Here is a 13,527-nt window from a genome sequence, read left to right as displayed (position 1 = left end):
TTTTAATTTCTCAGCTTTAATTGGCCGGAAGTATTTATTTAAACTATTTATTTAACCTATAGAACTACAAAACTATTGAAAATAAACTCAGAACTCTGAATATTTAATAAGTTTTCAAGTGAGACGCCAATTTCACACACATGATGAACGTTATCAATATTTTTTTTTAGTTAATTTCATATTATGTAATAATACAATAAAAAGTGTGTACCATTCTTCTTTTTAAAAGTAACGAATAAATTTCTCTTAATAATAAATACAAAATTTCATTAATAAATAAATCTATTTGACTTTATTTCTAGGATAGTAAGGAAAAAGAGAGCGAAACACTCATAATGATTCATTATTTTTAATGTAATTTTTGTATGTGGTAGCATAGTATAATATTAATTAAATTAATTATACATATTAAATATTATTTTTTGTATGCACTGTGTAACCGAATAACAATACAGATGAGACTAGTAGAAGGAGACCTTCGTAGCACTACCCCTCTTTTACTTCTTGGCGCAAAATTAAGATTATTTGTCATTTTTTATGTTGTTAATTAATACGGATATTCCGTTACATTTATGCTTATTATTTTCAAGTTATCTCTTATTCTCGAAGCACAACAGCATTGATTTTAAAACAGAAAAGGAGAAGCTCGTTCTGATTTTATAAATTAGTTTAAAGGAGTGATTAACAAACTAATTGAATAAATAAAACAAGGCATTAGTGTATCATCGTCATCTCGAAGACATAGGCAGTGATGAATTATCAGTTCAGAAATACAATTATCAAGAGAATTAATCACATTTTTCACAGACATGATTTTCCAAAAATATCCAGACAATCAAATTGTCGAAAGTGCATTTTGCAAAATTACTGCTATAAGTTTTGTCGTTGTATGACAATATGGTGACAAATTGAGCGCAGAAACCAAAAAGAATATATTACTCCTTGATCGATCAAATAATACATTCCATTTCATTCGCGATTTTTGATGATCTGATAGACTACTTGCAAGTAAATCTTCTTGCATCATGCTGTAATTTATCAAGATTATAGTGAAGATAACGGAAAGCGAACTGATTCGAATGCAGTCAATCTGCTGTGATGTTTCGCTTGAATGTATTTGACAAAGTGTATACTTGATATACTGCTAATATTTTACTCACGCTCATATTTCATTATTATTTTCAAGATGTATTGTAAATATCGGATGAAACTTAAACTTGATGTTTTATCGTCAATTGGTAATTTATCTATGAATTTTTATACATTTCTACATAAATTTCCAATGATTCTAATTTATATTTCAATGCTTACGTTTTTGTATCGCATGTTAGATTGATAGCTTCAGATAGTTCATTAATTGCCCATGCCTTCAAAATTTGTCAAATGTTGATTCTGTGACAATATGTGTAAGATACGTAGAGATATTTCATTAAAATAGACTTGTAGCGCAGATTTTTTAAAAATAAGTCTTCGTAATGATGTTGATCTCTCATTGTTCTGGTCAAAATATATTTAAAACAGTTAAAAGAATTTCGCATCAGTGGCAATTTAAAAAAAATAGCTATATATTTGTTGTCGCAACGGTATGTACTTATATTTCTAACATCTCTATTATATCGGTGTCATTCGTTTCTACCTAATCAAATTTCTTGCATGTGTTTATTTCGAAGTCGATAGCAATTTTCTCATCTCTGTACGCGTGACCGCGAATCATCGTGCGGTCGTAGCAAAATATCTATCTAAGTATCTTATGTCACAGAGTAAAAAGGAAAAAGAAGATGTCAAATATCGACTATATAAAAACACAATGGATTCTTGATGCCGTGTTATAAGAATGGTGGTTACTCGCGAGCGTTTCACTATACTGAAAATCGATTAGCTCGACTAAAACGAGCTTGCGTTAACAATCGAGTGTGTGCCGATATAATTTGGCTCCTTTCATTTATTAGAAATTGACATTGTGCAAAGTATATTGATGTACGATGACGCTAACGAAATAATCATGGTGATGCGCGTTTATTTTTATTCTAGTGTAATGGAACCTCGCAATGACGATTATGTCACTATACGAAACTCGACAACCATCAATTTTCATTCACGGTCGCGACGGTTCGCATTGGGGCAACAAGAAATAACATCGGTAATGTAATAATAATTATTATAATATATGCAAAGTGTTTGGAGCGTACTTATATACTCGTGGGAGAAACAGTTTCATCAGCTGGATACTTATCCAATCGAATCATAACCGATCTCTTTCGAGAATCAAGTATCTGTAACCGGCGTTGTTACTTGTCGACGGTTATCAACATCGAAAAGGCCAATCGATGGATGTGTAGGTAGCGCTTTATCGTCGAGGAAGCTGAGCAACGAGGTTGAAGAACAAATCGCACCTTTAAATAACGGCCGCTGGTTAACAGCTTTGTTTTACGCTGATCGTGATCATCGATCGGGCTCGTTCTGAGCCGTCAAACAATCAAGCGGCACATGCGAAGTACGATGGACAGCAGCGAAAAGAAGGCTCTTCGCGCTGCAGACTTGCGTAACAACAGGACTCGTAGCATTATTACTAGTATCCCGAGTTGCACAGCTTTGTGAAGCCAGTACAGTCTGTAAATAGATAAACAAATCAAGATTCAAAGAATGACATATAGCCTTCTATTAAAAAAAAAAAAATAAAGTTGCTAAATTAATTTTTAAGTCATTTGTAAGAACATACATTTATTTAAAAATTGTTTACCAAATAAATGGAATAAAAATGAAAGAAAAGAAAACGTGAATATAGAATCATAGAAAGAAAGGACACAAACTATAATATGATTGATAATATGATATGATATGTATTCTCTATAATGAATTCTAAAAAAAAAAAGATATATATAAATCTTTTAATATTCTATTATGAAAATATTAAAATATTGTGGATGATTAATATTGATTCTAACTTCCGAACTAGAAAGTTTACTCAAATCTTGTGAAAAAGTTCTTTGTGAATTCTCGGATTTTAAATATTTTTTAATTAAAAATTTCAGATAAAATTAGAGAGATTTTTAATGTATTAAAATAAATTAGAGTGCAGACAATGCGAACATATAATAAATGGAATCGATACAAAATAATGTCTATCATTTTCATATAAATGAAGCAAAATCTATAAGATACTAAGAGCAAAGCTCACAGTACTAGTAACAGTGGAGCACTATATTTGTTTTCTTGTGTATTGTTTTTAGGTATCCCGATTTTTTTTTAATAAAACTTTATACAAGAGAATACATAAATATACGTAGATATATATGGCATATTATTATTAATCAAATTGTCATTAATTTGTATTATAAAAAAATGATCAAAGAAACAATTTTTTCAGAAAGAGACAAAATTTAAATTTAAAGAAAAAAATTCAAAAATTATCATTTGAGTATCAATAAAATTCTATGAAAATCCTTAATTTTCAAAGGTAAAAAGGTATCTTTTGATAATTCATTCTTCAAAATTTTTCTAATAGTAAATATTCTGCGAACAGACTCTAGGAAATAGTTCAGTCTCTTAGGAAGACTGTAATAAAGAGATTGAAAAGATATATCTTACTTTGTGATGTATGAACGAGCAGCTGGCAGTGTATCTGGACTCTCTTTTAAGATAAACTGTCGTATACCCAGAATGTAATGCTCCAAGTATGATGGCCAGTAAATTTCTCTGACATCAAACATGAATGTTTCCCGATCCTCTGGACTGAGTTGTTCACCCAATCGTCGTACGTTGTCGTCTCTAAAATTCCACTGTTTCGTACTGAAGTATTCCAAACACTTGGCGGCTTTGGAAAGTTTCGTTTGTACGCGGACCATTATAGGTCGCGAACCTTTGAGTCGAGCGAGAATATCTAAGATATACGCAGGTAGCGTATGCTGAAATATCACGCACAATTTGTTTATTATCATGGAGCTGTGACATCGACCATCCGGATACCAGAGTGCATCGTTCACCGGGTGTAATCGACAATATTTGAATGATAGGTCGACGAACTGCTTCCAGGTTATAGGATTTTGCTGACCGGTGCAACAGTTATAAATCGGAATGGTGTCGGTACGCTGCGTAGCGGTCCTCCATGCCGCGCAAATCATTAGGTTGATCACAATGTCGACGGGCACTAGATCCGCCACTTTATCCTCATGACACAGCATAGTTCTGCAAGAAAGCGCGATTTCTAAGATAATTTATTCAAAAATAATAATAATTTACAAAAATTATGAGCCATCATGCTACTAAAATAACAATATCTATACTTCAATAATAACTATTCTCATTGGGGCGATGAGTAGCTCGCTTAAATCAGTGCGATTGATTCGTGGATCTGAATTCGATTCCACCTGCGCCCCATGCGATTTTTCATGTTCGCCGTTCGGATTCGGCATTAAACTGTAGGTCCTCACGAGTGTTAACAAACTCTAAGGAGTAAGAATGCAAACTACTACCAAATGCAAAAACATAAAAACAAATGCAAAAACAAAACCTCTGCTCCCCGAAGAGATTCTAAAGCTAAATTGATACGCATGGTACTGTGACCTCTCAAAAATGGAGTCAGAAAATCAAATCCGGAGGATATACTGAGAAGAACTATTCTCATTCCATTATAATATACTGATATTATAATCATTAATGATGGCTAGTCGTCGTGATTACCTGAAGAAACCTTTCCCAGCGGCGGCGATAATCCCTGTGGGGCCGTTGCAATTGTCCACCCAACCGGCAACTGGTTCTCTATACGATGATAGTACGATCGATGGCCTGACAATCGCCACCGGTAAAGAACCTTTTTCTCGCTGGAGCATTCGCTCGGCCAATGCTTTGGTAAATGTGTATGTATTTGGTCGGCTGGCGATCAGATTCGGTGTAAATTCTTCAAACATTTTGTCGTCCATCCACTCTGTCAGAGCGATCACCTGATCGGGTTCCCGTCCCACCGGATAAATCTCTTCGGCAACATCGTTCCGATCACAATTGCAATATGCCGTTGATACATGAATGAATGCCTATGACCAAACAATTATATTTATCGTACATTCTTATACACATACATTGCAAAAAGGAAAAATATATGAACGCCCATCTTTTGCCTCGATCGAACGTGAGCTCCTGATATGAATGATAATAATGCGTAAAAATGTGTTGACGGCGAAAGTTCTAAACAAAGTTTGAACACTTAAGAAAAACAAAAAAAAATACTTTAAAAAAGAATAAATATTATTGTCTGATGATCAATTACACAGTGCAATAAATATTAAATTGTACAAATTCTCTGCTGACTGTTACATAAAACTAAAAGAAATCATGGAAATCATCAAAGATAATCACTTGCGAGTTTTCAAACGCTTCATTTGAATATAAAATGCATATGCATAAAATAATAAAATATTTATGTCTTTAATTTAAAAGATTTTTTGAAACTTTCATAGTATTACTTTGATACTTTCATCACATTTCATTCGCACTAATTCATTGATTAATCTACTGTTATCATGAAAACAAATGAATTGTTAAATTCATGTGAGATTGTTAAATGATGAACGATCAGTGTATGATTTAGGATAGAATCGCGCGATACAATTAGAGTGCAGAGTACAAATACACTCGTACATAAACCGGCTCTATTTACCTTTTGAAATTTGTTGATACAAATCGAATATATTTCGCTATTAAGCAGAAACTTAGACAGATTAGTTGTCGATTAATTAAAAATCGATGTGGTACATCACATGAGCAAATAAAACGAAGCATTCGAAAGATTTTCGAGAATATATATCTCGAATGTGTATCTTTCGAGATGAAGTAGAGATGTAAACCATCCATAGACAAAAGACACTGTAATCTTTCGTAAAGAGCACATTTTTAAAAAAGAAATCGCTACAGATTAATCTTTTATTACGCAAATTCGATTTACAACTGCAAACTAATCTCGGCTCAATGTGGCGTTTTAGTTGAATTGAACAAATTAGAAGAAAAACAATCTCTTACCTCCACATTATGCATGCGGTTGCATAATTGAACCAATCTTTTAGTGCCCAACATATTTATGGTAACCGAGAGCTTCAAAGCCTCGTCAAATTTGACGGTAGCTGCTGAATGAAAAACGATCGATACGGATCTTATTAACATATTTTGATCATCTGCTGAAATGCCCAATTCTGGCTCCGTAATATCACCAGCTACGGGTATGATTTTGGAAAGTTCGCCAGGAGAATCCCGCCGTAATTTTTCAAAAAGCTGCCGAAAATAATATGATTTTAATTTTTTCGAAAATGAACAAAATATGTGATGAAAAACAAAGATAATATTTACTGGTCCATTTAAAAGTTCTTGTAACCTTTCTTGTACATTTTGGCCCTTTTTAGGTCTCATTAGAAGATAAATATTTTTAATATCCGGACACGATCTCAGTAGCTTCTCGACGAGAACCTTGCCCATGAAACCTGTTGCTCCAGTTATGAAAATCGACCTATCTCTATAAAAGTCCTTTACGGATGTGTATTCACTGCCAGCCATCGTGGCCATATCACTATTTGCCGAACACGGGCCTTTAAAAAATATCAGAGATAGAAATATCAGAGATAGAAAAACACAAAAAATTAAAAATATAATTATCCAATAATTTATTTAATTATTATTATGGTATATCCTACCTGAATTATTTCGTTCAATTTCTTTAAATTACTTTCAAATAGAAAGTATTTTTCTCTGTTACCGTGAGAGTAACGTTGTCTTCTACGTTTCTACTTCCGTTTCTATATTTTTTTACATGAAATCATAAATGTTAAATTTGACATTGAAATTCCATTGTAAAGATACTTTTCATTTCTTTTAAAATTATAAAACTTATACATATTAAATAAAACATCCAATAGAAATTTAATTTTACGTTATTTGACGGATGTTTGCATAAATATAAAAATATAAAAATAAAATATAAAAATAAAAATACATTATTTATATAAAAGACATTCTATATTAATTGTATTCCAAATACTTCAGTTGTTTCTCCTTTTTTTATTTCAAATAAAAGTTTCATAGTTTACGAGAAATATGTGATGCATGCAACAATTTTTTTCAACATTATTAATATTTTTTAATGTGTAAAATATATTTATTATTTTTTTACATAATTCTCTAATCTCATTCTGTATACATATAAAAGAATATTAAAATAACAAAAATCATAAATTTTTACATTTTCTATTTTATTTTGATTTTTATATCTTATGTTAATTCATGTTATTGTTCTATATGTATAAAAGTATGAACAAATACGATCCGTATTTCCTGTAAAAAGCTCGAAATTAGAAATGTATTAATATTTATATTATCCTTAAAAATAGATACTAAACTTATATAAAACAGTCATGTGAATTATATATTTATTTAATAACATTTGCTGTATTCGTTAAACTAATTATACTTATAAAGGGATGTTGAAGCGACGTAAATTATCACAAATTATAATGCAATCGAAATCTTTGAATTGATTTTACAAATTAGCAAAATTTTTTTATAAAATTAAAATACGCACAAATAAAAAAATCGGGCATATCAATTTCATAAGAAAATAAAAGAAAAATTGAAAAATTTACTTTTGATTCATGTGATTAAAAACACTACGAAAACTTCGAAGCATTTGATTAATCAATAAGAAGAAAGAATTTTACTAATTGACCAATGTTTCGAAAAAAAAAAATGTTTCGAAGTATCGCGGTAACTCAACCGCATCCATACTCACCTGAGTTAAATTAAAGTCGTTAGTGTTTTTTTGTAAAAATTGAAAAAATCACATAAAATGGAATATCGACGATTGCTATAAGAAAAATTATGAATTGCGGTTCGAATTAATTAACTACTCACCATATTCACCAGATTTGATCCCCAACGACTTTTTCCTAAGCTCAAAGTTAAGTCTTCTACAATGTGCTTTTTATTTTCTGTTTCTTGTTTTTTATTATTTTTTACATCTTGTCTTTTTGCTTCTTATTTGATTTTTTGTTTTATCGTCCGAGATGTTAATGAACTTCGGAAGAAACAAGAAACACATAGCAAAAAATACAACTGTCGATAAAACGGAGAAAAGAGAGAAAAAGCAAGAAATAAAAAGCAAGAAATAAAAAATAAAGAGCACATTGTAGAATAGGTTTTAGGCTCGAAGGACACAGATTTTCATCAAACGAAAACACTGACATCGATTGGCATAAATGATTTTTAAACAATTGAGCGTCCAAACAATTTTCACAGGTACGTTGCAAGACATGTACAGCCGGTCGCAAAAAGGTTATAACACTTTTTTTCGATTTTTTTGGGTTTTGAAACTCATAATCAGCCTTGTTCATAGAGTGATTGAACGTAAATGGTTAGATCTATAAGAATCAATCACTCGGAGCAAATTGTATTCTGAAACTCATCGAAAAAACAAGTGTTACAATCTTTCTATGATCGGTTGTATAATTGTATAGTAAACCCAGAATTTCAGATTTTGACGAGTAATGCCATCTTCATATTGAGACTCAAAACTTTTCAAATAACCCTCGCATATGTAATATATATTTATATTTATATGAGTAGTAGAAGTATTCAACGGACTTTAGATTATTTAAACAAACTATGTTCAATTTGTAGAACTAAGATTAAAAGCCTAGAAAAAATAATTTGAATGTAATTTGAACGTAAATATGTATGCTTAGCAAAGATTTAGAATGGTAACAGAGCAATAATTGGATAAGGACAGATATATGCGTTTGAGTAAGACAGAACAATAATGTAAGAAACTGAATTTGGAATTAAACAGTCTGTCACTTATCAATTATCAACATCAAGTCGACCATCGCTCCAGCATCCCCAAAAAATAAATTTTTTTGTGTTATTATTTTTCAAATTTTAATATTACAATAAAAAATAATTTCCAAAATTATAAAAATAAAATAAACTGAATTCTCGAGATAAAAAAAATATAATGACGAACAAGCAATAATTAACGTAATTGTTCATGCATAATAATTAACAAATATATTATTCTAAACATTACAAATGTTATAAATGAGAAAAATCAGATGTTTCGGCTCCATTCGAGCCATCATCAGCGATCCTATGATAGATTGTAATTAATCGTACCGAATAAAATATGTTTAAAAAGCAAAAACTAAAAAATAATTTCTATACATTTCCATTAGAGATATAAAAACAAACAAAAAATATTGGTATTAAAATAATTTTTTATTCAAGTCTTAAATCATTAGTAAAATTTTTTTTGTATTATTTTTAAATGCGATTTAGAATAATCTGTAATTTTTTTCATTATTTTTTCATTATTTTGAAAATATCACCTTGATCAAAATGTTCCCGGAATTATTACCAGGTGATGCTCTGAGTCAGCTGATTTGAGTTCTGTTTTTTTTGGTTAGGTTGCCACATCTATCATTGACATTCCCATCAAATTTTATCACCATAGCTTGACATTTGTAAAAGTTACGCCGTCTTGAGTACATCTACCTCTGCACGTATTTTCGATTTTTTACAGTTTTAAAAATGGAGTTGAATTTGCAACAACGAGTGAATTTTTGAATTCAAGAACGAAACGAATACCATCCAACAGCCATCGAATTCATGGCTCCCTGCGATTTTTTTCTGTTCGATCGAGTCAAAAAATTACGGGGAACGCGTTTTAACAGCCGAAAGGAGATAAAGGAAAAATCGAAGACGGCTCTGATGGCTATACCGACAATAGAGTTCCAAAAATGTTTCGAGAGCTGGATCAAGCGCTGGCATAAGTGCGTTGCAGTCGATGGGGAGTACTTTGAAGGAGATAATATCACTTTTGAATAAAAATGTATTTTGAATTTTCTGAATGAATTCCGGAACTTTTTGATCAAGGTATATGCAATATATTCTTAAAGTATGTTACCTGTTTTATTTCACCAATGACTTTCCTGATCTTGCTTTGATTGCTTTTAATTTGTTTGGTTCTTGTGAGAAACGACGTGGTGATGAGAGTCCTTATAGATACAGCACCTGCGTATGGCGCAATGGCTCCTTTTTAAATATGTATATGTTGTACGGTGATTCTTCAAACGGCTTGCGATTAAATTCAGTGTCCATCGAATTCATATCGTGTCCTTTGCTGGCAAACTCGTTATCTCTGTATACAAAATAATCGAGATCTTTTTCTGAGATTTTGAATTACACACATTTAATCAAATTTAAACAAAAAAGATATATTTTTTTTTGACATAAATTTAATTTAATCAAAATTTTCTTGTGTACAGTCTCGTGTTGTAATAGAGTGTTATGAGAAACAATATCTTACGAAATGCATTTATGTATCAAATGAAAACTTTTTTAATTGTAAAAAATTGTAATTAATTCAAGGAATTAAAATATAGAAATTAAAAAAAAAAAAGAAAATTTAAAATAAGATTAAATTTAAAAAATTGATAATTATAAGGGCTATTTGCACCACGCTGAATATTATGTAAAATTTGAATCACAAACTTATTTAATAAATTTTATCACAACAATGTTTCGACCTTTTTAACATGGTCATCAGTGTACGCTTTCAAATATGTCTATCGATCTGGCGAATAAATTAAAAATAAAAATTAATGAAATTATTTTATTAATATAATTAATAAATTAATTAATAAAATTAATAAAATAAGTGTTAATTAGCCGAAAGAACAAATAATCTTTTTTGTTTTATACTATTTCTATGTATAAATATATTGTCATAGTCTCATGAGAATATCAAATCGTCCAACTTAAGAATATATAGCTCCTTAACCATCGTCTCTTTTATGGGAACATAGAAATTATATCCTCATAGGTACTATAAAGAGAAAGTAAATGCCGAGTAATAAGTAATAACATATTGGGTAAATAACAATATATGGGAAAAAGTTCGTGGTTGGCGATTTTTTAGTAAAATTAAAGTATTTTTCTTAGAGTATTGAAATCAATTTATTGAAACCAAATATGCTCCATTATTTTCTATAATATTTTGCCATTTTTGGGGCAGAGCCATAATTCCATCGCGATAGAATTCTGTGGTTTCTGATCGAAAAATACTTCAAGTGATTTTCACAGGCCTCTTTTGAAGCTATATACCATTAAGAGAGTTCTGCAGAGACCTAAACAAATGGTAGTCTGAGGATGCTATGTCAGGACTATACGGTGGATGCATTAAAACTTCCCAGCCAAACTCTCGCAATTTTTGCCGAGTCAAAGATGTGTGTGATCGAGAATTGTGATGGAAGACGACACCTCTCCTATTGATTAATTCTGGCCTCTTCCTCTCAATTGCTTGTTGTAATCTCTGCAGTTGTTCACAGTAGAGTTCGGAATTAATTGTTTGATGGGACGATAACAGCTCATAGTGAACGATTCCCTTTCAGTCCAACCACACACACGACATCACCTTCTTCCAATCCAGGTTTTGCGATTGTTTGCGCCTTCTTTCTTTATCCACGATCTTTTTCTAGTTGGATTGTTGTAGGTGATCCATTTTTCATCACCAGTTATCATTCTCTTCAGAATGGCTCAATTTCATTCCGTTTCAGTAGCATATCACAAATGTTAATTCGGTCCATCATGTTCCTAACACTCAACTCGTGAAGAACCCAAATCGAGCTTCTTTTTGTATCCAGCTTTGTGTAAATGATTTAAAACTGTTTTATGATCGATGCCTAGTTCCTTGGCAATCTCCACAGTGCTCACATGCTTATCACGCTCGACTTTTATCATGATTTCATCGGACTTTTTAGTGATTGGTCAACCGGAGCGAGGTTCATCTTTCACATCGAAATTTCCAGTACGAAAGCGAGCGAACCATTTCCGTGCTGCTGATTTGGATAGAAATATCTTCACCGTAAATAGCGCAAATTTTTTCACAAGCCTGTACAACATTCTTGCCTTTATCATAATGATACTGCAAAATGTAGCGAATTTTTTCCTTATTTATTTCCATTTTCAAAATAAAATAACTTTTGATTCACTTCATCGATTTCATTCTTTTTCGGCTCAAAACAAAGGTTAAAATGTCACTTTTTAAACGCACATCTAGTGTTACCGATGCGATTAGTAGTTGCCGAGCTAAGCATTTAATGCTGTCTAGCGGGAAAAACGCCACGAACTTTTTCCCACACCCAATATGAAAAGAAATATATATATTAATATAATTTGAACTATATATTTGAACTATATATTATTACCTCAATCTTTAAATTAGTCGGTTTCAAGATTTAAAATGTGAGACATGTGTTTGTAGGATATGTGTCTCAGGTCATCATAACAATGAAATATCAGGCATAAATTATTAAAATATATAGGCGATTTGATAAGTATGAACAAAGTCTAAAATATGGCACCACCAGTATTGAAATTATTTTTAATATCTGACAACTTTTTGAAATAGATACAAAGTCCAAATTAGAGAATAGAGAGGATGCGAAAGGACTTCGTAGCGTAAATCGAACAATTTTGTGATCACACTACATAAAATTCCTTCGGATTTTTCACAAATCACGATATCTGATCGATTCAAACGTCAAGCACAGAGTGGTAGATTTATCTCACTGAAATTTAGTGTATTAAATTCTCTAAGAGTTGCCAAATACTAAAATAATATAGATACTGTTGAATCATATTTCAGACTATACGGACTATCAAACCACTTACGTATATTGGAATATATAGTTTTGAGCAGAGATAAATATTTTAAGTAGGGGATAGAAGACTCAGGACGGAGAGACAGACATCCGACAAATTATAGATGTCTTTATTTATCTCGCTTTTTGTTTGTTTATATATATTATTTCATCATTCTCTTCCGATGATTTATTATTTAAGATGACTTATTATTTAATTTTTAATATTTTATTATTTAAATGTTCTTTTATTAATCTGTGATATACAGAAAAACAATTGTTCCTTTTTATTAATGTCTATTATATATTCATGGATTCTAAATGTTAGCTGTTTTTTTGATTGACGATCTTATGGAAGTAGTGTAACATACAAAGAATAATATTTCTTCTTAGGCTAATTAATATTTACGTAATATTAATTTTTATTTTTAATTTATTTGCCCGACCGATAGACATACTTGAAAGCGTACATTGATGATGACTATGTAAAAAGACGATTATATTAAAACATTTTTCTTGTGATGAAATCACAATTTTATTAAATAAAGTTTGTTATACAAATTTCGCACATAATATCCAGCTCAAATAGCGTTATAATTATCAATTTTTGAATTTATGTTCTTGTGAGTCTAACTTAATTTTTAAAATAAGAATTGAAGAATTCTTGATATAGATATATTATGTTTTTCTTAGCTTCGCATATCATTTCGTATTTTCGACTCAAACATTTACTCAGAATATTCTTAAGCAGAATCTCTTCTTATCGCATTGTGATCGTATCGAGAGAAAAATTGGAAATATTGGAAAATTGGAAAATGTAATTTTGAACATAAGAAAAAAAAAAAATATATAT

At 30.8% G+C, this 13,527-nt stretch overlaps 1 protein-coding gene across 5 annotated transcripts in view; it reads right to left on the bottom strand.

The window, feature by feature from the left end:
* Window positions 1–332: 332 nt before the first annotated feature.
* The window catches only part of LOC108693255 (putative fatty acyl-CoA reductase CG5065), a 41,171-nt gene continuing 27,976 nt past the window's right edge, over window positions 333–13,527 (bottom strand). For 3 of the 5 annotated variants that reach the window (XM_018202105.1, XM_018202107.1, XM_018202108.1), the window contains exons 2-8: window positions 9,938–10,171; window positions 6,678–6,779; window positions 6,337–6,572; window positions 6,013–6,261; window positions 4,681–5,030; window positions 3,589–4,185; window positions 333–2,610 (exon numbers count right to left, since the gene is read on the bottom strand). In XM_018202105.1, the coding sequence (XP_018057594.1) occupies window positions 2,469–2,610; window positions 3,589–4,185; window positions 4,681–5,030; window positions 6,013–6,261; window positions 6,337–6,549 (1,551 nt within the window). In that variant the 5' untranslated portion in view covers window positions 6,550–6,572; window positions 6,678–6,779; window positions 9,938–10,171 and the 3' untranslated portion in view covers window positions 333–2,468. Of the gene's footprint in view, window positions 2,611–3,588; window positions 4,186–4,680; window positions 5,031–6,012; window positions 6,262–6,336; window positions 6,573–6,677; window positions 6,780–7,890; window positions 7,993–9,937; window positions 10,172–12,239; window positions 12,572–13,527 lie in introns of those variants that run through there. The other 2 variants (XM_018202106.1, XM_018202110.1) reach the window with 2 other exon arrangements.

Source organism: Atta colombica, unplaced genomic scaffold, assembly GCF_001594045.1.
Source record: "Atta colombica isolate Treedump-2 unplaced genomic scaffold, Acol1.0 scaffold89, whole genome shotgun sequence".
NCBI classification, from domain to species: domain Eukaryota; kingdom Metazoa; phylum Arthropoda; class Insecta; order Hymenoptera; family Formicidae; genus Atta; species Atta colombica.
The sequence above is the reverse complement of the archived record's forward strand: the minus strand, read 5'-3'. Positions and strand labels throughout refer to the sequence as shown.